The sequence below is a fragment of the Myodes glareolus genome, chromosome 9, assembly GCF_982192425.1.
Source record: "Myodes glareolus chromosome 9, mMyoGla1.1, whole genome shotgun sequence".
NCBI lineage: Eukaryota > Metazoa > Chordata > Mammalia > Rodentia > Cricetidae > Myodes > Myodes glareolus.
Genome location: NC_142034.1, coordinates 12,508,624 through 12,535,468, shown reverse-complemented (window position 1 = coordinate 12,535,468; position 26,845 = coordinate 12,508,624). Strand labels below are relative to the sequence as shown.

General features: G+C 39.4%; 1 protein-coding gene across 5 annotated transcripts in view; it reads right to left on the bottom strand.

Moving 5' to 3' along the window:
• Window positions 1-26,845, bottom strand: part of Abca9 (ATP binding cassette subfamily A member 9) — an 84,416-nt gene that overhangs the window by 33,462 nt on the left and 24,109 nt on the right. For 4 of the 5 annotated variants that reach the window (XM_048446105.3, XM_048446104.3, XM_048446107.3 and 1 more), the window contains 15 exons: window positions 25,463-25,607; window positions 22,472-22,640; window positions 21,081-21,139; window positions 20,747-20,857; window positions 19,465-19,640; window positions 19,031-19,150; window positions 18,704-18,842; window positions 18,129-18,219; window positions 16,189-16,328; window positions 13,207-13,326; window positions 12,091-12,289; window positions 10,277-10,443; window positions 8,833-8,966; window positions 6,739-6,876; window positions 1,336-1,443 (listed from right to left, as the gene is read on the bottom strand). In XM_048446105.3, the coding sequence (XP_048302062.3) occupies window positions 1,336-1,443; window positions 6,739-6,876; window positions 8,833-8,966; window positions 10,277-10,443; window positions 12,091-12,289; window positions 13,207-13,326; window positions 16,189-16,328; window positions 18,129-18,219; window positions 18,704-18,842; window positions 19,031-19,150; window positions 19,465-19,640; window positions 20,747-20,857; window positions 21,081-21,139; window positions 22,472-22,640; window positions 25,463-25,607 (2,016 nt within the window). The remainder of the gene's footprint in view (window positions 1-1,335; window positions 1,444-6,738; window positions 6,877-8,832; window positions 8,967-10,276; window positions 10,444-12,090; window positions 12,290-13,206; window positions 13,327-16,188; window positions 16,329-18,128; window positions 18,220-18,703; window positions 18,843-19,030; window positions 19,151-19,464; window positions 19,641-20,746; window positions 20,858-21,080; window positions 21,140-22,471; window positions 22,641-25,462; window positions 25,608-26,845) is intronic. The other variant, XM_087909836.1, reaches the window with a different exon arrangement.

Below are 26,845 nucleotides of genomic sequence, written 5' to 3'. Positions count from 1 at the left end.
TAGAAACACAACATAAAGGAATTACAGGTAGAATGTAAAAGGAATAAGGAAAGAAACAAAGATAAATCCAGAATTTTACACCAGAGCAAATGTAGATAATAATAACACTGAGGTAAAAAGAGGTTAAAGTTGAGAGATCAACTCAGGAATTTTTTTCTTTTGGTTCATATTTGAAATATCTATTTCTCATCTCTGTGAAAATATCAGGTGGTTTGTAATATATGTGAACATTGATAATTCTGGACTAAACTCTATGGTAGAGGGCCGAAAGGCCTTGCACACACAGATAAGCACTGGAGAAGCCGGGAAAGTCAGACACACAGCTCACCTCTTCAATGGAATGCATTGTGCAGCTGCTCTTCCTCGAATGATGCAGTTATACCACCTGGTAATCCTTTGCTATTTGATAAGACAGACTCTGCCTTATCTCCCAGAATTTGTTCTTACTTATCCAAGACCTTTCCCCTTAAGCCTGGATCATTGCTTTTAGAGCATTAAACCCACTCTTAAGAAAGGGACAAGAACAGCCACCAGGGAAGAAAGATGTGTGGTAACAAGGCACAAGCCTCATGACAAAATACAGAATAATAAAATGGAGTAATTTAAGTTGTAAGACCTAGTTAATAAGCTAGAGCTAATAGGCCAAACAGTTTATGATTAATATGTTTCTGTGTGATTTCTTGGGACTGGGTGGCTCAGTCTCTAGTTACAAATGGCACCCAACATAGGGGGAAATGAAAGCACAGCCTCCAGTTACACCCACCGTTAATTCAACTGTAACTATCATGCAATTCATCAGTGACAAACTAAGGCAATCGTGTGATTAAACAGCTTACAAAATGTATTCAGCCTGAAAATGGAAGCATTAAGATCAGAATAGACTCAAATCACCTCCAGTCAAAAAAGACATCTTCTGAGCACTCATGTGGTTCAAGGTGATGTAACAAGCACCGGGTGCTGATGCTGATGGCACGAAGAGGGGTTTCCATGTCACTGGTCAACAATAGTCAAAATACTGCACTGATTGGACCTTGACAATTAACTGAATAATTTCATAACAAGTGAGAGTGTGGCTATGTCTGTTGGTAGGTGTCTATTAATGAGCCTAAGTGATACATACTTAAAAGTTGTCCTTACTACTAGTTCGTGGCATTTTCCTGTTTAAGAAAAATATATTTTATTCATATTTTGACAACCTATTATTGAAATGATTGACTGTACATTGGCACAAACACAAACATTAGATTCACCACCTGCATGCCAATCTATGTTCATAAGAGTCAAAGGAAATTTTCCAGGGCACGAGAGATATCTGAAGACTTTCATGCTCCTTACTTTGTAGTCACTGATGCTGCTCATGGCGATGTAAGGAGTGAGACTGGCGGCCAACGGTATCCAGAAGAATGCGTTGCTCATGAGTCCATGCTCATAAAACATATACTCCTAAAGTGATACAGACATGGTGAGCAGATAGACACCAGGCCTCTGACTCATTTACATGGTCTTCACCATACCATCTGGATAAAGGAACTGAGATAGCCCCTCAAAGTCCTTCCCAAGGTCCTGTTTGTAGCATGAAGCTCAAAGATCTGATTCAGAGATTACAGCATTCCCCATATCAATTACATGTGTATCTGTATATTTAATTATATCTCTTTCTACACACACGCACGCACACAAAACGTATTGAAGAATACATATTCTTGGACCACTGATGGAGTAGTTTTTTTTCCTACTCTTAGAAACTTGTGCCGAAGCAGTTCAGTCCAACACTTTTACAGAGTCATTCTTCTGCTTCCAGATAATGTTAAAGCATCAAATTTAAATGTTTTCGTGGGCCTCTCAGATAGAAAGTAATAAGTACATGAATATTAGAAAATAATTCCTCTGAAAGCCTCCTCCCAGAGGGCAAGCTTTCAAGGTACCAGAAAGTTCCATGTGAATTTCCAAAGGAGAGGGGTGGGGGGGGTAGTACAACAGAGCTATGCTGCCTTTGAACTAAAAGAATGGCCAGCATAGCACCATATCCCTAAGGGTGCAACAGTGCCACTCTTATCTTGTTGATAGCAAACAGCTGTCTAACTGGACTTAAGGCCCTGATCAACAAGAGGGAAATTGTTCCTGGTACAGGAAACCTAGCCAACTCCCCAGGGTTAGTTAAGTCAGGGATCTTGAAGGAGAACCTACAACCACCACTTTACTAAGCTAGCATAATTTCTGACCACATTCTAAATTTATCAATGTATAAATTTAAGGCCACCTGAGCTAGTAGCTAGCAATTTTTTTTGTAGTTAAGACTACTTATTTATATCATTAACTTTTTGAGACAAAGTCTCATGGTATAGCCTGACTGACATCAAATCAGTGAACCTCTGCATTTGCCTTCTGAGTGCCGAGATTAAATGCTTGTGGCACCATGCCCAACAAGACACTTAAAAAAACTCAAAACAAACAAACCAAAAACAAGCCCATGGTCATCTCAGAGGGAAAAAGAAAGCAGGTGGTTAGGGCTGAGCGACTCTCCTGTTTCTAATCCAACATGTCACACTTTTGTAAAGGAAATGAAGTCGCCATCATCTCTCACCTATGTCTTATACCACAAGTTAACAAGGCAACATTATTCCTTTTTTTCTTTTATTGTGACCTCAAAATTAAGTGGCCCCAAAAATTCTATCAGGGAATGCCTACAGCTGATAAATGCCTTCAGTAATATGGCTGGATACAAGAGGAACTAAAAAACAAAAAATCAGTAGCCCTCCTATACACCAATGATAAACGAGCTGAAAATGAAATCAGGGAAACATCACCCTTTACAAAAGCCACAAATAACATAATTATTTTGGGGCAACTCTAACCAAACAAGTGAAAGGCCTATATAACAAGAACTTTAAGTCTCTGAAAAAAGAAATTGAAGAAGATACCAGAAAATGGAAAGATCTCCCATGTTCTTGAATATGTAGAATAACATAGTAAAAATGGCAATCTAACAAAAACAATATACATATTCAATGCAATACCCATCAAAATTCTTCACAGACCTCAGAAGAATAATACTCAACTTCATATGGAAAAAAAAAACACAGGATAGTCAAAACAATCCTGTACAATAAAGGAACCTCCAGAGGCATCACCATCCCTGACTTCGAGTTATATATACTGTAGAGCTGAAGTAATAAAAATAGCTTGGTATTGGCACAAAACAGACACATGAATTAATGGAATCAAATTGAAGACCCTGACAATAATCCACACACCTATGAACACCCGATTCTTTTTTTTTTAACCAAAATTGTACAATGAAAAAAAGAAAGCATCTTCAACAAATGATGCTGTCATAACTGGATGCGGACATGTAGAAGAATATCAAGAGATCATCTATGACCATACACAAAATATTTCAAGTCCAAGTGGATCAAAGACCTCAACATAAATCCAGTTACACTGAACCTGATAGAAGAGAAAGTAGGAAGTAGCCTTGAACACATGGGCACAAGAGACTACTTCCTGAACACAACACTAGTAGCACAGACACTGAGAGCAACAATAAATAAATGGGACCTCCTGAAATTGAAAAGCTTCTATAAGCAAAGGACATGGTAAAAAAGACAAAATGGCCACCTACGGGATGGGAAAAGATCATCACCAACCCCAAATCAGACAGAGGACTGATCTCCAAAATATATAAAGAACTCAAGAAACTGGGCATCAAAATACCAAACAATCCAATTTAAAAATGGGGTACAGGTCTAAATAGAAAATTTTCAACATAAGAAACTCAAATGGCTGAAAGACATTTAAGGAATTTCTCAACATCTTTAGCCATTGGGGAAATGCAAACTAAAATGACTCTGAGATACCATCTTACATCTGTCAGAATGGCTAAGACCAAAAACACTGATGTTTATTCTCGAAAGGATGTGGAGTAAGGGGAACATTCCTCTACTGCTGCTGAGAGTGCAAACTTGTACAGTCACTTTGGAAATGAATCAGTATGGCAGTTTCTCAGAAAATTGGGAATCAATCTACCTCAAGACCAAGTGATACCACTCTTGGGTATATACCAAAGGATGCACATTCATACCACAAGCACACTTGCTCAGCTATGTTCATAGCAGCATTACTCATAATAGCCAGAACCTGGAAACAACCTAGATGCCCCTCACCTGAAGAACTGATAAAGAAAATGTGGTACATTTACACAATGGAGTACTACTCAGTGATAAAAAAAAGATAGCTTAAAATTTGCAGGCAAATGAATAGAACCAGAAAAAAACATCCTGAGTCAGGTACTCTAGACCCAGAAAGACAAACACAGCATGTACTCACTCATAAGTGGATATTAGATGTAAAGCAAAGGATAACCAACATATAATACACGACCCTAGGAGAGATGTGCATGGATGCCCCTGGGAAACAGAAATAGGTAAGATCTCCTGGGTAAATTGGGAGGGTTGGGGAGTGGGAAAGGGTGAAGTGGGGAGGAGGAGAACATGAGGTAATAGGATGGTTGAGCTGGGGGAGGAACAGGGAGGGAGAGGAAGGAAAGAGATATCTTGGTAGAGTGAGCCATTATGAGATCTAGTAGAAATCTGGTGCTGTGGATTCCCAGGAATCCACAAGGATGACCCCAGCTAAGACTCCTAGCAATAGTGGAGAGGGTGCCTGAACTGATCTGGTCTTCTTCCCCTGTAATCAGACTGATGATCACCCTAATTGTCATCATAGAACCTTCATCCAGTAACTGAAGGGAGCAGATGCTGAGATCCACAGCTAAGCACTGGGTCAAGCTCCAGGAGTTCAGTTAAAGAGAGGGAGGGGGTATTATATGAGCAAAGGGGTTGAGATCATGATGGGAAAACCCACAGAGACAGCCGACCCGAGCTAGTGGGAGCTCACTGACTCTGGACTGACAGCTGGGAACCTGCATAGGACCAAGCTAGGATCTCTGAATGTGGGTGACAGTTGTGTGACTGGGGCAGTCTGTTGAGCCACTGGTAGTGGGACCAGGATTTATCCCTGGTGCATGAACTGACTTTTTGGAGCCCGGTTCCCTATGGAGGGATACCTTGTTCAGTAGAGATATGGGATGGGGGCGCTTGGTCCTGCCTCAACTTGATATGGGTGACTTTGTAGACTCACTACGGGAGGCCTTACCCTTTCTGAGAAGTGGATGGGAGGTTGGGTGATGGGAAGATGGGGGAGTGTGAAGAGGGGAGGGGGAACTGTGCTTGGTATGTAAAATGAAAATAAAATCTTTTAAATAAAAGTTTTAAAAAAGATATAGATCCTTTTCTCATACAATATGTTCTGATAATAGTTACCCCTTCCTTCTACTTCTCTCAGTTCCTCCCACCACCCCATCCCCCAGATCCACTCCCTCTCTGTCTCTCCTTAGGAAAGAACAGGCTTATAAGAGATAACAACCAAGCATGGAAAAATAAAATATAATGAGATGAAACAAAAACCATCATACCAAAATTGCACAAGGCAAATAACAGGGAGAAAGGAAGTCCAAGAGCAGGCATAGTCTTAATAACAAAAGATGATTTTAACAACAATGAAATATGATCATAGTATCATTTTCTAAGGCAAAAAAAATTCAACACAGCAAGGTAAAATGGATGAGCCAGCTATGACCCTTTCCCCAATCAAGATACTGTTAAAGGATGGAAGTACTCATGAACAACATATTTTAAATAAGAAAATCAAATAAGTGTGGTATTTGATATCATTGAGGAGCTACTTTGATGTATGATAAAGATATTGTAGTTGTTCATAAGTGATTCTTTTAAAAAAATTTGTGTGTGTGTGTGTGTGCGCACACACACACACACACACACACACACACACACACACATGCGCGCATGCAGAGAACAACTTTCAAGAGTCAGATCTCTTCCTCTGCCATGTGGGTCCCAGGAGCTTGAACTCAACACCAGAACTCAGCAGCAAGCACCTTTACCAACTGAGCCATCTGATCAACCACATTCTTCCCTTTAACAGATATATACAATAAAATATTTATAGATAAAATGATATGATTTTAACTTTAATTCAAATACTGTTAAGGCTATGAATTTACAATAATGAAGTTGGCTTATAAATGTGGGATGTTATTAAATTCTCTATTAAAGTGTTTGAAATTTTATATAATACAAAACCTCTAAAATAATCAAGAGCTATTCCCATGCTTCCACTTATCTAGTCAAAGGTGAAAGTTCTATACTGAAAGCTTCTTTTAATGCATCTCTAAGCAAAATAGTATTAACAGCAATAATGATCATAACTGTAATTTATTGAGCAAATTCCTGACATATTCATACCTCATTGCTGGTCCTTATACTACCTTGACCAAGTCAGCTAGTTGCACACTTACCACAGTTACTTCAGTAGAAATTTCCGTGGTAACATTTTATCTGTACATTTTGATAATTAGTGTATTAAAGACTACAAGAATCAATTGTTTTTTTAAGAAAGATGCATAGTCAAACATTGAAAACTTCTGTTATCAATTATATCCCACTATCAATGGCTGCAGAGGGCTCCACTTCTTGCTGTCTCACTGCCCTGAAACCATACTGTTTGTACTGTTTCATAGTCACAACTGAGTCATGCAGGAATATATGTTGTTATTTATGTATAAAATATAAGATCATTGGGTTAATAAAAATTGATACAATGTCATTTCTTGCATTACAAGGATTTAACTGAAAACGTCCAAAGTCTTCATATACTTACTTCAACAAACGTGCTTCTGTCTGTCTGGATACGTTCTGAAGAATTAAAGATTCCAAGCAGACCGTTGCTAATAATATCCATGAGGACTGGAAAGCAGTTTAGTCTTTTGGTATTACATGCTATTGAAAATCTGAGGTCCTAAAATATAAGGAATATTTCTTAATTCTCAGAAAGCAGCTGTAAAGCTTAGTGGCATACTGTTAGAAAATCATCGAAATCACTGATAACATAGCAAGTCAAGGGCAGAAAAGCAACATTCCCACTGCCTTTATTATTAAGTTCCCAATATATTTAGAGGATATGGATTTCTACACTACTACCCCCTAACATCAGCCACCTGACTATTTGTGCCCATAATGTCACAAAATTAAATAAAAGTGATTTTTAAATAGCAATAGTGGCATGAACGTTACTGGACTACCAACAACTCTGGTTGGATTTAAGGCCCACTCCATGAGGTGGAGTGCTGACCTTGTACTGTTATCAGGAATAAGAACCTGTGGCTAGATAGGCAACAGGTCCTAGAAAGGAACCTACTATTATTATTCTGCCAAATCAGAGGTTCTCAATCTGTAGTTCATGATCCCTTTGGGGGTTGCCTGACCAGATATCCTTCATAGTAGATATTTACATAACAATTCATAACAGTAGCAAAATTACAGTTATGGAATGGCAACAAAATAATTTTACAGTTAAGGGTCACCACAACATGAGATCCACAGCATTCAGAAGGTTGAGAACCACTGTGCTAAATGAACAAGCACAGTATTAAACAGACTCCTAATGACTTTCCGCTATCCCCATAAATTAGTGCAGCTCTTACTCCTTCATTGGGGATGCTGCTAGCAGTAGGTGGAAATTAATGGAGACCCTTAAGTGGTCAGTGCGCAGAAAATGAGAGACTGAGGAGTTCTTGGCCGTACATGAGATATGTTTATTAAATACGCTTCCCCCAAGGGCTGAGGAATCTTCAAGGAAGAGGGGGAAGAAAGACTTTAAGAGCAGAGGTGAAAGATTACTGGTGTGGGAGGTCATTTTGTCTATGTGTCACTTTTATTGGTTAATGAATAAAGAAACTGGCTAGCTTATAGCATGGAAGGAGAAGAGAAGCCATGGAGCCACCGGAGACAATGCTGGGAATTTTACTTGGTAAACCACAGCTATGTGGTGAAATATAGATTAATACAAATGGGTTAAATTAATATAAGAGCTAATAAAAAGCTATAGCTAATGGGCCAAGCAGTGATTTAATTAATATAGTTTCTGTGTGATTATTTGGGGTTTAAGCTAGCCGGGAGGCCAGGAACCAACAAGTGGCCTCCCTCCTACAGATTACTATGAGGAAAGGGTGTTTTCTGAACACAACAGGTTGATTACACATGAGCTCACAGTTGTTGTGACAGCATGCACAAGGTCTGTGAAAACTCAAGCCAGAAGGAATCCCAGAATGGTATGAGAGAGGTAGGCACAAAGTTCCACTCCTAGTTGAAGAGCTATTGGCATTTGATAGCTTCTGGGATAGGAAAAATCAGTTTTCTTTAAGGATGTGATGTCTAGTAAGTAAATTACATTTTAAGGCAGGCCTATACCCAAGAGTAGCTGGGCGGTTCACATTGAACCTGATGGATGGTTGAAAAATAGATAGATAGATAGATAGATAGATAGATAGATAGATAGATAGATAGATAGATAGGTGGGTGGATGGATAGATGGATGGATGAAATTCTCAAAGAATTATTAAATTGTTTTAAAACCTCCTTCAAGATTTAGGCAAGTGATATAAATGAATGAGCAGTATGGAGATGCAGCAGACTGCAGACCCAAGGCTAAATCTAAGCTGAGCAGTTGTTCTCAGCTCCATCAAGAATACAATTTAAAATACTTAATGAGGCAGAAATTAATCGATATAATTTGTAAATTATTGGTAAAGCCCTTGGTAGCTATATTGGAGATAGCAAGCAAATAAGTATTGCTCAGGTTCTCCTATGAAAATCAAGAACTATCCTGTTTATATCAAGTCAGTTCATTTGAGTTATTCAAATTGCACCTCGCAGTCCACCTTTGGTGAGACACAGCCATCAGAGTCTAACATACCTTTTCATCACCCGACACAGTGATAGCGCCATTGTATAGTGCCTCTTCTGTGCCATTTCTGGTTCCCAGGACGTCTATATCTACTGCTATGCTCTGCTGTCTAAGTGAATGGACAAAGTTATCGATGCTGGAACCTACCAGGAAGGCAAAATCAAAGGAAGCAAAGATGAGTCAGGTATCAAAGAAAGCAACAACAACAAAAAAATGAAACAACATGACTCAAAGCATGTCATTACTGCTTACAGATGTCCTTAGTAGGCTGAGTTAGAATTGAGTGCAAAAATCCATTATTTAAATGAGGTATATAATAAAGATCCTCTACATACAGCCTAAAATGTATCAATATTTCTGATATTGTCTAATGTCTAGGAGTGTAACTCAGTAGTAGATCACTTCCTAGAATGCATGAGACTCCAGGTTCAGTGCCCAGCACCACAAATTAACAATGAAAAACAAAACCACAATTAGTCAACCAGTAGTGTGATCTTTGATGCTATGAGTTTTGTTTTTCTTATGAATTTGGAGCATTTTGTTCACAGCGCCCAGCAACATAGGAAATTACAAAATGATACAGGAAGATCTCAAAGACCAGTAAGTGATTTGGTTTTCTAAGGCCTCTTTAATTGTTTTGGCAAAAGCTTTAGAGGTCAAGTAAACTTCAAAAAAAAATTATTTTTCAAACAAACTAAATTGTGGTTTTTACTTTTTAATTAATTTTTCTGTTTGGCCTTATACAATTTTTACTGATTTTTATTGAGCTCTATATTTTTTCTCTGTTCCCCTCCCTGCCTCTCTCCCTCTCCCTTCAATCCTCCCCCAAGGTCCCCATGCTTCCAATTTACTCAGAAGGTCTTATCTTTTTCCACTTCCTATGTACATTTAGATCTATGTAAGTCTTTCTTAGTGTCCTCATTGTTGTCTAAGTTCTCTGGGATTGTGGTTTGTAGGCTGGTTTTCTTTGCCTTATGTTTAAAGACCACTTATGAGTGAGTACATGTGATAACTGTCTTTCTGTGTCTGGGTTACCTCACTCAAAATAATGTTTTCTAGCTCCATCCATTTTCCTGCAAAATTCAAGATGTTTTTTTTCTGCTGTGTAGTACTCCATTGTGTAAATGTACATTTTCCTTATCCATTCTTCAGTCGAGGAGCATTTATGTTGTTTCCAGGTTCTGGCTGCCATGAACATAGTTGATCCCATGTCCTTGTGACACGATTGAGTATCCTTTGGATATATACCCAAAAGTGGTATTACTGAGTCTTGAGAAGGTTGTTTCTTAATTTTCTGAGAAATCGCCACACTGACAGCCAAAGGGGCTGTATCAGCTTGCATTCCCACCAGCAAATGTCTTTTAATACACAGAAACAATTCTTTTCCTTATGTTTTATGGTTTGCAGGTAATCTGCCAACGAAGAAAAACTGTGTTTGGATGTTATGACTTACCTGTTTTATTGATGACCAGTAAGTGGGTCAGAGGATCCTGTGGGGGCTGTCCTGGTGCAAGGAAATACATACTTGGAGACAGGCCCCATGAGTAATTCTCATGTTGTATCTCATAGATTAGGTGTTCCAAAACTTGAGGAAGAAAGCTAATGCCAAAAAGCAGTAGCCTATGTGAAAGAAAGTAAATATTAAATAGCAAGAATTAATAATCTGTAGCAACTTTTGGGGAGCTCTAGGTTTTAGTAGATAATGGATAGTGATAAAACATGGGCACATTTAAATCTTGCTGCTTCCTCCTCCTTCTTTCTAAAATGAAATGGCCCAACTTTGACCTTTCTCCGAGTACCTACTCCTGCTTTTGACATTTTCTTTGGGCCTTCCAACTCTGTTTGATTTGTTTTAGACATATCCTGGTGTAGTTCAGAAGGGCCTTGAATTTGTTATGTAACTGAGAATGTTCTAGAATTTCTGATCCTCCTACTTCCACTTCTTGAGTACTGGGATTATAGGCATACTAAAATCTCATGTGAGACCTGATGTTCTGAAATTAATGGAAGAAAAAAGCAGTGGGGACAAATGTCCAGCACTGTCAACTTGTCTAATAACTCAGGTCTGGGGAGATAGAAAGTCCACGTGGAAAGCATATTCCTGTTGGTTAATTAAACTGGCATAGCAGGAAACTGCCTTCTAAGTAACCATTTATACCTGGAGACAAAGGCAGCTCTCAGCCTAATCAGAGAAGACCCTTCTTACAATGAACAATGGTGACTGGAGAGACTCATGACTGCCTAAGATGCAGAAAATAAGCAGAGGATGGGAATGTAGCCCCAAACAAGTCACTGAGAGCACCCCCTCTAACACTCAGGAAGCATTGCAGAGGGAGTGGAAGTATGCGAGAGTCAGGAGATAGGGTGAACCTGTATGAAACTTGGGGTACTGGGGTATGGCCTTAAATGGAACGGTGGGAATTCAGGGATACCCTGATCTTGGATAGGAACCTACTTGACTGGGAAGCAGTATAGATTTCCTCTTTATAAGTGCCTCATCTTGGGCATTCCATTACAGCAATAGAAAGATAATACAATGGCTTACGTCTGATTTATTTTAATGTGTGTGCAAACACTAAACAACAGGACTACGTGGAGGAGTGCTTGCAGATATTTGAGTAAAGAAGGCTCCTGAGAGTAGAGGCTGGTTGATGCCAGGAGGCAGCACTTACCAATTAGGTGGAAGTTGCAGGGGTTTGGCCTTTACAACAGGTACTAGATGCCATTGAGAAGTTAAAAGAGTGGCACAGAGTCTCAGTGCCCAACCTGTTGGCAGGAACGCCAACAGTAATGGACTTTTCGGGCTGCTGATTTCTCCTATGAATTTCAGTTTATCTATCTATCTATTTATCTATCTATCTATCCATCCATCTATCATCTATCTGACTGTCTGTCTATCTATCTATCTATCTATCTATCTATCTATCTATCTATCTATCTATCTATCTACATACCTACCTATCTACCTACCTACCTATCTGTATATTTATTCATCTGAATATCATCTCCCTCTCTCCCTCTGTGTATCTCCCTACTCATACTATGAAAAATTCTAAGAGATTTTGGTGTCTGGGGAAAGCAGAGAATGAGGTCTTTGGTAAGGACAAAAATCTGCGTGCAAACATAATCACCCTAAACTTTACTTATTTTTATTACATATCCACAAGGGCAGGTGTTTTAGATGAAACATTTAGAAGACTACGTGCAATTGCTGGCGTTTATTTTATCTACTTTTTGCACTGTGCTCTCAACCCACGGGAGACTCACACGGTCATCAGGCTTTTCCTTTCTTTCTTGAGCTTGAGGAAGCGAACCTTGGCGACTGCACAGAGCTGCTGCCTCCACAGCGCCATGCCGCTCTTCATGTCCCCCGATGAATCGAGGGAGGACACGGCTTGCTCCAGCTCAGCAAGGTTTCCCATGGCTTCCGCCCCTTCGCTATCTAAGCGCCCACTGGTTCCAGTATCTGAAACGTAAGATCAAACATTTGGAAGATGCCAGTTTATTTATGCTTTGCTTAACCTTCCTCACAACCATTTGCTCAACAGGAAGTTTCAGCATTAATGTTGGGAGCAAATATGCAATCAAATTCATGACTATATTAAAGCAAATATTGAGGAAATGGGAGAGAAACAAAATAATTTGAGGCAATAAAATATTGCATTTTTTTATAAAAGGTACATGCAGCTTTCTAAGACATATTCTGGGAAATCCATGAAAGTAAACCCATGCAAAAGTGTTCTTGTCTTGTTACACTTTGTTACACTCTTGTGTTACTTTGTTACACCCTTGTTACCACCTTGGTATTTCTGGCTAAAATAACAAAGCTAATACATACAAAAGCCTCTCCTCCCTTCAAGAACACAAAGATGGTAGATATGATAGTTTTGATACAGCCACAAAATAAAAACCTAGATAAAACTTTGCTTCTTTTTGTTAGAAACCTGGGGAAAAAAATGAAACTTCTAGAAAAGTATAAAATGTATACAAGCTAAGTATGGGTAAAAGACAGTAGCACAGCTCTTGCCTAGCATGATATTGAAAAATAAAAGTGTATGGCTGAGTGTACGAGTGCCTTTCTTTCTCCCCAGCACTTGGTAGGCAGAGTCAAGTAGATCTTGTGAGTTCAAAGCCAGCTTGATCTACATAGCAAGCTCCAAGCAGTCAGAGCTTCTCAGTGAAAACGTCTCAAAATTGAATGAATTCATTTTCAGCATAATTTCTAATTTTCCATCCCCACAGACTTTTATATTCAAATAATATGACAACTCATATTTATTGTCTATTCTATGAAGACATAGTGTGGTATCTCTTCTCTACTTTTTCCTGGGGCTAGTACCAACAAAGCTCCCTTCCTTTCTCCATCTTCTCCCCGTCTCTTACCTGATTCATCAGTCATTGACTTCCCTTCTAATTTCAGGAACACCTCATTCAGAGTTGTCATGGAAACACCGTAATTCTCAATGCCTTGGTTAGAACACCTATCAAGATCCCTGTAAAGGTCTAAAAGTAGACACAAAGTAGATTACAGTATAAATTATAAATGAAGCAGTTAATACTTTCAAAGCGAGAAAATATTGATAATAATCTATGCAGACTTTTATCATAAACATATCAATGTTCACTTAATTTATAAAACACAACTATAGAATATACTAGTTTTCGTGGTTCCTTCAGCATCAAAGTATAGCGTAAACCTTATGCTTCCATACTTAGAAAATTACTCAGGTTTTCAAAAGTTGATGTGTTTAAAACTTTTTAATTCCAGAGGCTGAAGAGATGATTGAGTGGCTAAGAGTACATGCTGCTCTTGCAGAGGCCCCAGATTCTGTTCCCAGCACCCACATGACACCTCACAGACACCTGCAGCCCCAGGTCTGGAGGATCTGATGCCCTCTTCTGACTTCCAGGGACATCATGTGTGCACATGGTGCACAGGTGTATCTTAGATGTGTGTGTGTGTGTGTGTGTGTGTGTGTGTGTGTGTGTGTGTGACCATGAATTCCAGAGAAGGTCTCCTATAGCTGCAGCTATAGATAGTTGTGAACTGCCTGATATGGGTGCTGGGAAGTGAACTTGGAACTCCTGGAAGATAACAAGCACTCTTAACTACTGAGCCATCTCTCCAACCCCTTTCATCCTATTTTAAATTTTCTTATGGGGTGGGGGGTAATTCTAAGCTATGATTAAAGATGAGTATCTGGAGAACAGAAAGTTATTATTTTAGGTTAAGATTAGTTAAGAAACTATAATAACTGTCTTAGTTAGAGTTTCTATTGCTGTAAAGAGACACCAAGCTCACAGCAACTCTTATTAAGGGAAAAAAATTAATTGGGGTGGCTTCTATTTTCAGATGTTTAGTCCATTGTCATTATGGGGTGACATGGTGGCATGCAGGCAGGCATGGTGCTAGAGAAGTAGCTGAGTTTCCTCCATCTTGGCTTGCAGACAACAGAAAGTGGTCTCCGACACTGGACATTGCCTGAGCATATATGAGACCTCAAAGCCACAATGACACACTTCCTCCAACAGGCCACACCTACTCTGACAAAGCCACACCTGCCAGTAGTGCCACTCCCTTTGGTGGCCATTTTCTTTCCAATCGTCACAGTAATGAATGTGAAAGCACTGATACTTACAGAGATAAGTAATTTCCATGGACTCGTGAAAAGTACAAATTAAAGACAGGACAAAGCAGACAAAGTACATTTGTGCCTTTGTGTTCTCCCTGAAAGACATTCTGCTCCTGTATACTTTCTCTCTCTCTCTTCCCCCTACCCCCTTTTTATCTCTCCTTTCCTCATTTCCTTCCTTCTTTATTTCCCTTCTAAACCTGCTATGAGAATAGTCTTTTCAAGCTTTTCAGGTTTTTTGTGGATGCAGTTATCCACGTGGGTGCCATTCTGTAATATGGCGGCGGCTGCTTGTTTGTTGGGGTTTTCTGTCCTGCCCAGTTCCCCCTCATGTTACAGGGTAGATCCATATGAGGGATTAACAGGCCATTTTAAGAACTTTTAAGTGATGGTGGGAATTGAAGCTATCTTAAATATTTGCTAAAAATGATAAGTGCTCTCTTTTCTTAAGTCTACTATTCAAGCATTTTCTAAATCAGTGGTTCTTAACCCATGGGTCTCAATACCTGGGGATTGAATATCAGATATTCTGTATATTAAATATTTACATCACAATTTATATCAGTAGCAAAATGATAGTTATGAAGTAGCAATGGAAATAGTGCTATGGTTGGGGTCACCACAACATGCGGAACTGTATTAAAGGGTCACAGCATTAGGAAGGTGAGAACCACTGGTCTAAATGATTCAGCACTTTGCAATGCATTTTAAAAGACAGTCATGTAAGCCATGTTGTTCAACCTTCATAAAGATTTCTGTCTTCAGGATGATAAGATGGGGTATTCCCCTCTGAATGCTGCAAATATGTTTTATTACCATTGGTTAATAAAGAATCTGCTCTGGCCTATGGCAGGGCAGAATATAGCAAGGTGGGAAATTCAAGCAGAGATAGAGGAGGAAAGAAGGCAGAGTCAGAGGGATGTCATGTAGCCACCCAAGAAGCAAGATGTGAGGTAACATCTTGTGGCAAAATATAAAACAACAGAAATGGGTTAGTTTAATATGTAAGAGTTAGTCAATAAGAAGACTGAGCAAACAGGTGAAGGAATATGTAATTAATGTTAAGCCTCAGAGTGGTTATTTTATAAGCAGCAGTGTGAACTAGTGAATGGAACCTGATAGGTGGAAGAAACCTGTGCAGGGGGACCAGGGAGAAGGAGAATGTTTGTAGCCACAATGATATGCATCTCAAGCACATTGTATATACACCTAAGATTAAGTCCCATTCCTGCTTCCAAGATGAGTTCATTCCCTCCTTTTTTAGTATATAAAATTTCATTTATTCTTTGAGAATCTCATATGCAAACACAACATATTTTGCTCATATACTCCACCAGCTCTCCCCTTCATCCCCTCCTAACTACGTGTGGTATTCTTATTGTGTCTGTTGTGATGACTGAATGATCCTTAGAAGAAATGATTCTTAAAATGAAGAATGCTGCCATTTCTGATATTCTGATATGAGGATGAGTCTTGATTTGAAATGACAACATTCACTCTTTTCATCTGATGGTCACAAGTCCTGCTAACTTAGAACTGGGGAAACACCACAGTAACCACAAGTTTGTTTTGACACAGTCACTTTATGCATTATAGATATTTAACAACATGTTTAAATGTTTTACATGGTAATTTAACTGTCAGAACAGACCCATAAAGGTATGACTGCTATTTCCTTTACGCAAGTGAGAAATCTGAAGGGCAGAGAGCAATGTAACTTGTTAAGGATTACCTGGAAATTTGTTTGTCCTTTCCAGGGGCAAGATAAAGACGAGCCTTTCTTCACTTTGTGTGGTCACTCTGGCGTCAGGGATGTGCTTTTTGACCAGTGACGTTACACTCTCTGGATCACATATTTCATTCAGATGCAAACTAATATTCAGCAAAAGTTATACAACGTTATTTTATCTAACACTACCTCTAAAAACAACTTCTTATGTTGCATATGTTTGTCACTTAATGAATATTCATAAGACAAAATTGTGTAATTTATAGAGAGGAACTAGATGCAATGATACTAATATAATCCAAACTTAATCTGTACAGCATAGCAAAGGAACAAGTAAAAGGGAAGGTGAGATTCATTTGAGATAATTCAAGGGCTTTCATTTCAAGGAAAGAGATAATGAAATCCTGACTGGGGCAAAGTAAATGAGAATACCTATCAGGTCTCCACCTACTAAGAAAACCCAGCTATGAATTCTCCTTTTTCAGCTATTCATGAGCTCTGCAGACACTTAAAGCCAGTTAAAGAAATATGGAGATAATCTGTAGTCATTAAGAATATGGTATTGACATTATATTATGCAGGTCCCAGAGGCCAGGTGAGCTGGCCGCTATCTCTGAATATGAGAATTCTTATTGATGAGATAAAATAATACCCAGTTCTTACATCAACCTTAAAAGGCAGAATGAAACAGCATTTATGAGATAGTGCTGGGTCTTTCATGAAGTAAACTCTCAATACATGCTAGATAGTTTTATCATTTTGTGTAAAATTTATTCAAGTAATAGCTGAAGTCTTTGGTAAGAGTCTACACAGTTCTTTATGAAATGTGGGGTTTTAGAAACACCATTGTAACTCATGTCCACTGAAATGTACTGAGGTAACTAGGTGGTGCAAACATCACACGTCACTGATTACATAAATCTAAATTTAATGTCAAACCTGGTCTGTGCTTTGAAAGTGCTGTGCAGAGCATTATCAAGTATATCAAGCAGAAGAAATTCCACCCCTTCCCTAACATGGCTTGCAGCAGGCCAATAATTCAAAGCAAGAGGTTGTCAGGAAAAGTGAGGGAGAGGGAAACTGTGTTAACTCACTTAAGTACTTTGTGCTCTGTCAAGTGTTCATCCCATTACCATTAACCAAAAAAATTAGGTATCATTACTGTTGACTTACAAATGAAGTCACTACGACCAAAGAAATTAATTAAGCAACAATTTGAATTAGTACTTTCTGGATTCTAGCACAGAGAATATTCATTAAGGAGAAAATGTTTGGAAGCAGTCTCTAAGAACAGATAAAGGAACTGGAGAGACAGCTCAGGAGTTAAGAGAACACACTGCTCTTACACAAGACATAGGCTTGGTTCTGAACACCTCCATCTGGTAACTCACAAGCACCTATAACTCTGGCTCCAGGTATCTGATGCTCTAATGTGGTCTGTGTGAACAACCATACACATATGCACATGCCCACACATGGACACACACATATACATGGGTAATGTTTATACATGGTTGAATGTGATGAAGAAGGAGGTAACAGATATCCTCCCTAAAACAGAAACATGACAAATACAAAGACCTGCACAGAGACTTGCCCAGACACCAATGAGTATCGAGGGAAACTATTTCTTCTACTTGTAACAATGGATAATGCTGGTACTGTAGAAAGCTCTTAAATATTGGGAGGCATGGTAGAGAGTGGGCTTGGGGACAGGCAGGAGACAGGAGAAGGGGTGGGGAGAACTGTGGATGGAATGTAAAATGAACTTAAAAATTAAATTAAATAAAAAAGAAATCAAAAAAAGAAACAGTGAAGTCTATTGAATCCCCAGGATGATGTGATTTTTACTGTTTTTTAAAGATTCATTTATAATAATGTGATTATCCAAAATGAAAGAGATACCAATGTTGCCTGTCTATGTGTTCAACATATATCTGTACCTTAGGTGATAGCCAATGCCCCATTTCTTCTTCAGGAACAGAGAAGACCCTGCACACCTCAGTTTCCCATTGGATATAAACACCTTCCTGTCTATTTGGAAAGAACCAAAAGATAAATTTTAACCAAGAATGATTTTTCTGTATTCATAAATGTGAAAATCAAAATTCACGAACCAATAGTATTTTAGAAGCACGTTGCAGTAGAATAGTGACATACTCGTTCTGTAACTTTCTAGGTACTCTAGTAACTGAAATGTTTACTTCTCCTCTGCATAGTTAGGAAAGTTATCAAGGATCTACATCTTTCAAGCCCGCTGACATCCATCCACATGGAATAAAGCATGCTTGAGATAGCACTGTATGTTTTACAACCTTCCCTTCTCTGTGATGGGTTAAGACTGCATTCATGGGACAAAGCCCTTCACCTGGAACACAGAGATTCCAATGGGTGAAAAAAATTCTCCTGTATTGGCTGTGGCCGTTACGAGTGAGATGTGTCTATGGGGGTTTGTCTGCAACTCATCTTTAAGTCCTTCTTTCTCACTATGAAACATGAAAAACAAAATCATAGTTACCAGCCAGGATATCAGCCTCATCCATGAACTGGGTACTAAAGACAATTACTCTGTCTAGTTTCCTCTCTTTCAGGAGGTTCCATATGCGATGCCTTGAAAGCGGGTCCAATCCAGCAGTTGGCTCATCCAGTAGCAAAACCTGGACAGTAGAAAATACCATAGAGTCATTTGTCCCTTTGGGGCAAGATTATTCAAAAAAAAAAACCATTGAGGTGTCAAAGTATTGGCATTTGTGCTTAAAAGTTTTCTTAAATTTATCAAATTTATTGAATATAATAGATTCTGCATCTTCAATCTGATTTCATGAGTGGTTTTTGATCACCTTACCTGAGGGTCTCCTAAAATGGCAATCCCAAAAGTCAGTTTCCTTTTTTGTCCACCACTTAAACTCTGAGCAAGAATGTCTTGAATATTTTCCATTTCTAAGTCCCGCAAAACTCGCTGTACCTAACAAAATAAAGAATATTTAGTCTAAAGTCTAAGATGTTTGTACTTATTTTTTGTTGAGACCAAGTATCCCCTCTGTAACCCAGGCTGGCTTAAACTTCAGCAACACTCCTGCCTCAGCCTCCCAAATGCTGGGATGACAGGCATGAACCACCCTCACTCCCTTATTTTTAGAACAGTTTTCTGTCTTCAGAAAGATCCCGTGTGCCTAACTTTATATGATGAATGTGTACAGACAACACAAGCACATTTAATATTTTCTAGGTGATCAGTTTCACATTCATTGTTGTGTAACAGTGGACATGCTAATTTACCTCTTGCTCTACTTCATGTGGCAGAATTCCCTTTATTTTAGCAAAAAGTCTGAGATTTTCTCTCACGGAGAGAAAACCAAATTGTATATTGGACTGTGGACACACTCCAGTGAGCTTGACGACAGCGTCAAAGTCATCCATTTCTGAAAGTGTCTGATTATAGATGGTGACGGAACCTACGCAGAGAAAATAAGGAGTTACCATCAGGGCAAGGTATAAACTATGTAAATCACAAGATTCGTTCAAGCATATTTTGTCTGTTTGCAACACAGAGAGGATAAAGTGTTTATTATGCCATGTGGAAACTGGGGTTTAGATCTTCAAAATCATGTAAAACTTGAGTGTGTGTGAGTGTGGCAGCATGGACCATAGACCTAGTGTGGGGAAAGATGGGCGAGGAAAGGAGGAGCCTTTGAACTCACTGAAGCCCCGAGCCTGGCCAAAACACAGAGCATAAGCTTAAGTGTAAAACTTTACTTCAAAGAATAAGCTGAAGGCAATAGGAAGAGACTTCAAACTTTCAGCATGGATGGGAGAGGGGTTCCCAATGCCCCACCTCAAGCTGAAGAGCTAATGACTTCTGAGAGAGGCAGAGTTACTTTGTGTGTGAAGGTGGGCTGCCTGTGCCCCAGAGGAGGACCACACACACATGCGTATATGGACAGTACTGCTCTGCTTGGATTTATAATTATTTTAAAGACATGAAGCATGAAGTTGGGATGGGACTGGGAGGTGCTGAAGAGCGGGAGTGAGGAATGGATATGACCCAGATACACTGTACACACATATGAAACTTTAAAAAGAATTTTTAAACTAAGAAAATCATTTAAAACAAAGAGGTGAAGAAGTGGTTGAGAAAGGTGTTGCATCATCAGCTTCCACATGTGCTCATCCAAGCAAGCTCACCCCCACATATCCATACACTACCCACACAGAGAGAGATTCAATGCTCAGAATAGCATCTAATCTAGCAGAAATACCAATTAATAATTGAATAGTTATCGTCACTTGTATAGAACACAAATAGTTTCACAAATCTGTACAATTATGTAGCAATAAAGAAACTCCAAAAATTTTTCTTAGCTTCTAAAATGACATATGAAAACATAGCATAGTATCTGCTAATGGGGAAATATGCAATTCAACACGTGCATCCACTGTGCAACATTTAAGAGAAATTCCGAATGTTTTTGACTTAGTAACATGGTGCAGCAAGTTAACTAGTGAAAAGCACAATTTATCCGTTTGTCCTCGGGCTTGTCTTTGACAAGTGACCTCTTACCTGCAGTTGGGGGTGACAGTCCACAGAGTGTATTTATCAGTGTGGTTTTCCCAGCTCCACTGTGGCCAAGAATAGCAGTGATCTGGCCTTCATATATGTCAAATCCCAGACCTGGCGTGATGTCAAAGAGATTACATTCAGTACATGTGTAGCCACGGTACAGGAGCCACAGTTCATGATGTCTCACTGCATAGATGAGTGTGGGTCCTAATCTTCAAAGTCAAATCAACCTTAAAACTGGTCCAGCTGTCTGTAATAGCTCATCTTCTTCCCTACTGAAGTTTTACAAGTCTCTAAATCAAACAGCTATATTAAATATAATCTCATTTATTACCTCTTAGAGCTTCTACTTTTCCATGCTTTCCTGTATATTCCTTCTTAAGATTTTTTATCCTGCAAAAAATAATAAAAAAAAACTGTTTTGGGGAAAATTGCAGAGATTGGGGGAGACTTGATAAAACCTGGAGGTTCTTGATTTTACACAGGCACAGTCAGAAGCATTCTGGGCATCCCATGAGAGGCAGCATCTCTGACAGTTGTACCTCAACAGAGCATAAGAGGAGGAGGGAGGAGCTAGCATGTGAATACACACAGCTCTGCATACAGATCGAGGCAGATGCCTGGAGAAGAAAGCTGGAGACGAGGTCAGTAGGAGGAGCTCCAGTGATGTGGGTGAAGGGACTCACGTCAGAGCAAAATGTCTTGAGCTCTGGAGTAAAACCCCCTGAGTGAACTCCTGCCTGTGTCATTGACGCAGAGCTCTGGTACAAAGACAGAATTCAGAGTCCAAGTCTTGAGCAATAAAGCAAGGATGACAATACTTGTTATCATATAAGGTTGATGCCTACAGAAGACAAGAGCTGCAGAGCTCAAGATGTTTGAAGTTTCAAAAGAGGAGGAAAGGAGAAGAAAATGATGAGGTTTTAAGAGTCTGTAGAATTGAAGGGTGGTGACACTCTTGGGACCAAGGGAAGAAGTTTAGGAGTCTGAAGCCACCCTGGAATACACTGTGAGTTCCAGGCCAGATTGGTTTACAAAGTAAGATCCTGTCTTAAAGAAAGAAAGAAAAGCATACAGAAACTTTCTGAGTTGAAGGCCTATTATGCTCCAGATCCTGTGCAGACTACAGGCATTAGTCTCTTATAATATCAAAGCAAAGCATCAGGCGGGCTACAGACAAAATTCAAGAAGATAAGGGTGATTGGAATGTTTAGCCATTGGGAAGTCAGTGCTGACCACAGTTCATTCGTGGCTTCTGGGGGAGGGGATGTAAGGCATTAGTGCCCTATGGTCTGATCATCTCTTCTCATCTATCTGGAATGTCTCTACCTCCCTTTATGCATCACTTATATTTTGTTTTCATCCTATCTGCCAAGAAGGCCTGAAAAGAGACAAAGAAGATTATAGAGAAAGAAGATGATAATACCCTGTTTATCACCAAGAGAACATGAGAACAAAATATGAAGACTAGACAAGGAAGACGATGAGAATGGGGAGGAAGTATTTATTTGTCGACCAAAAGATATTAGTAAGTGTAAATGACAGAAACGGGGTGAAATACAGTGCTATCTACAATGAGAATATCCTTTTGTAGGAACAGTAGACTCGGAGAATGTGGGTCCAGAGGGGCTCAGAAGGAGATCTTTGTACATCAGTGTCTTGCCCTGGTAGGTCTCTCTTCTGGGGCCTGTTCTCCATGGCACTTCCCTGTGATTTATTTGTTACCTGATGGCTTCTTTCCCCTGGAATTCTGGAGGCACTGGTTCAAACGAGTCATTCAGTGGAGGATCCGATTCTATTTCATTCTCAAGGACCATGTGATTAGCTCTTCTGTGTTGAAACCAGTAAGATGACTTCAGGAAAAATAATGGAGATCGTCGATGTCCATACTTACCTATATGGACAGGTAAGTATTGGGTCAGTCACCACTCTGAGGGCTGCATTCCATTCAGCACAGAATGGCAAACCAACCTCTATGGCTCTTACCCTGAGCCCACATTGGAATATGAAAAAAAATGCAGCATTATAAACTAAAAGAAAAAGTCTTTAGGCCAGAGTGACTTGTTTCAAGAGGAACTTAAGTATTCTATTAAGATGAAAATGAATGGATAAATGTGGTACACATAAACATGAAATATTACTGAACTCTAAGAGAAAATAAATATGCAAGTAAACAGATGGAACTGGAAAAAATGAAACTGAGTGTGGTAACTCAGCTCCAGAAAGACAAATGCCCTATGTGCTTTCTCGTATGCAGAGCCTTGCTTTAAATAGTTTCTTTTGTGAGTTTAACTTGTAGCAAAATGGAAGACAGGAAACTAGAGAGGGGGAGGGTTCGGGGAAATATTAAAGGGGGGGCAGAGTAGATTGAGGTAAAACGAGAGAAGGGGACTGGAATACCAGGGTTGAAGGTCACTGGGAGTACGGGAGACATGAGGGAGAGAAATGGGGCTAACCCAAAAGAAGAGGATGAGAAAAGTCACATAGACGTCTGTTATCTCACAACCCAACTTAAAATAGTATCAGTATAAGGATGGTAGAACACATGCTAAATGAAAGAGGGGGATTCTGAGGGCTACGGGATTGAAGGTTGAAAGGGATGGGCAAATGGGAAGAGAAGGGAGTAATGAATGAGCTTACCAAAACTAAGAATTTATAAAAGGGCCTTATAGAAATCCACTAGCTAGTAAGCTAATTTCAGAAGTTCAAATGAAATTACCATACATGCATGGAAATGTCATTTTAGAAGACATGGGTAATTATTAAATAAAAATTGGAATACAAGGCATAAGGCACCTTCCTATGAGTTATTGATCAGAGAATCCCCAGAGATTTCCACAAAACAAAGGCATTGATATTTTTTTAGATACCCACCTTAACTCTAGTAAGATCCTATTGCCTAAGATATCACACACTTTAGCAAAAGGACATGGAGAAATTAATGCCCAGTTACTCAGTAAGCTTCTGACAAGTTTTCATACTGCCAAAAGATGCAGGGTTCAGCCTGGACCATGTGTGTTACAACACTATCAAGCAAGATGTATCTACTGCAATAGTGGTCCAGCGATAGCAGGTAAATAACTGCTTTATGATTAGATTTAAGGTTTGCTCGGTAGGAGTAAATTACTTGTCTGATACTATAATCCTGGTCAAAAACCCATAACTTGGAGATCATGGGCCCTAGGGAAGATCTTGGTATTGTTTGCTAAATGACCATGTTGTTCAATTGTCTTCTCCATATCCGGCTGCAAGTTCCATTTTTTTTAAATAAGAATTTTCACCCCTGTGCTTATCTAATATCTGCTCTGAACAGTTCGAGCCCCTGTTACTGTTTTAAAATGCGTGCATGTTAAAATAAATCTCCAACTGGAGGACAAAATAAAACTCAAAAAGCTTGATGTGAAAAAAAAAGTCTTCTAAGTACTTACGCCTATACCCATTTTCTTAGTTAGGGTCTGAATTGCTGTGATACCATGACAAAAGTAACTTGGGGATGGATGAAAGAGTTTATTTCACTTTAGAACACATTCATCCACCACTGAGGGAAGTCGGGGCAAGAACTGAAGCAAGGCAGAAACCTGGAGATGGCAACTGAAACAAGAGCCGTGGAAGAGTGGCGCTCACTGGCGTGATTCCCATGGCATCCTCGGTCTGTTTTATTATATAACCCAAGATTCGTCAGCCCAAGGGTAATATAGCCCTCAGTATATCAAGCTGACATAAAACTTGCCAGCACACCCGTAGACCTGAGCTTCTCTCAGTCTTCATCAGAAGAAAAGCTTCTTTTTACAGTGGACAGCAGTCAATGACTGACCGGTCACAGTGCTAAGAGCGAGGGGATGAATGTTCAGCCCTACATGGGACATCTATATTAACACCGCCATCACCAAGGCTCAGGGAACACAGGGGAGGAAGAGGTGTAAAGACTGTAAGTGTGGAAGGGGTGGAAGGGTAGGGAGGGGTCTATGAGATGCTGTCTTCTAGACATGATGTGGCTATTGCAATCAGGAGCTAAGAGCAGCTGTGATTACCTGCATCAGACCTACACAATATCAAGCTAGTAACAATGTCTGCACAGGGGGGCTAGAGGAGCTCCAGGCCCCATCCCCAGCTGAAGAGATAATGTTAACGCATAGATGCTGGGAAAAGGAGGATCATCTTTTATGGAGATATGGTCACTGATTCATTTTCCATACTCCAATGGATAGCCACTCCCATGCACATATGGAATTATTGGATTATTTTAAAAAGATAAAGGAGAGAAAGCATGTTCAAGGGACATGGGGTAACTTGGAAGGGGGGCAGAGGGTGGACATGATCCTGTTTCATTGCATACATTATGAAATTCTCAAATGTTATCTGTAATTTCAGAAAATTAGAAAAGAAAAAGCTATACCATTTATAGTCAATATATTGTAGAAGAGTAGTTCTAAACCTGGGGGTCACAACCCCTTTGGGAATCAAATTACCCTCTCACAGGGGTCAATTAAGACCAGCAAAAATTTCAGATATTTACTTTATGATTAACAATGACAGCAAAGTTATAGTTCTGAAGTAACAATGAAAATAATATTATGGTTGGAGGTCACCACAACATGAGGACCTGTATTAAAGAGTCTCAGTATTAGGAGAGTTGAGAACCACTCTCATAGACAGTTACTTTTACTAAATGCAAGTAATAGAAATGTATAAAATTACAATAATTTTACTACTTACTGAGTAAAATTTTGTCAAAATACAATGCCAGTATCAAATAGAGAAAGGCATCCAAAATCAGCATAAAGAGGTTGGCTATGATTAGGTACGAATTGTTTGGAGAGTCCAAATTAACAGAATTCACGTCGTAGTCCAAATGAATGAGCTGAAAAAGAGATACATCAAATTTTTAAAGGATTAATAAAATTTTAAAGATATTTATTGTCTTAATTTGCTAGATATCAAGGGAAAGATCAATGAGACACACCTTATGTCTCTATATAGCTCAGGTCTATTGCCATTCGTAGCAGCCACCATCTAACTACAAATTGGAGATGATGATAAAATCTGCTCAGAGGAGATGAAAGGACCAGGAAGGTGGTATTTGAGACATATCTAATGCAAACATTCATCAGGATTAAAAGGTATAAAGAGGGGGAAGGTGTTCTTGAGTGGGGAACTCCATAGTGTAAAAATGGAGAAATGAAAGTTTATTAGTAGTTGGGCAGAGAAAAGATGAATTTCAAAACCATACAATGATTTCAAGCAAATTAACTTTTGGGGAGGAGATTTAATTTCATGTGGAAATGTCCAATGAGTTTTAATTTTCAAATATTTGTGATACTGTTAAGGCTCATGTTTCTCAAGCTTAAATCAGACAAATATTAGGTTAGAAGTCTAAGCTGAGCCACATCAATCATCAAATGTCATTCTACATTTAGAGCTATAAACTAACGATTATTTCAGTACCAATCATGAGAAACCCCTTTCAAGTTGCTATTTATGGGAGTCCAATAGACTCCCCAAACAACACAGGCTATTGTCGCTGTCTGTCAGGGGTTGGAGGTAAGTCCTTATTACTAAAGGCACCATGCACTTCATACACAAGACTCGGAGGATTTGACCCAGCTCTGACTGGAAAGCCTCCTCCCCAAGACTAGTTCTCATTGTATTGGATGGCAGTATGCAAGCTGCCAAGGGAAAGAAGCAGCGAAGAGTCATACCCAGCTATGATGCCTACTAATCACACCAATGGCCAGTCTGGTAACTAAAGTTGCAATCATGGTACCCATATCTTGATGTTAGCCAACAGCTCTGCAATTGGACTGAAGCCTTACTCAACAAGAGGGAATTTGTGCCTAGTACAGGAAACCCAGCCAGCTACCCAGGGCTGGTGAGGTCATTGACCTTAGAGGAAAACCTACTGCTGTCACTTTACTGAATCAACACAGATGCTAACTGCATTTTAAATATCTATCCTTGTACCCACAGTTCAGGGCAGCTCTCGCTTCTCATCAAAGGAGCTTTTCTTTGCAACAGATGGAGAGCATTATAGAAAACTACGACTGGTCAAAATGTGGAGAAGAACAGGATTGTAGGGCTCTTTGCTGAAATGGATACGCT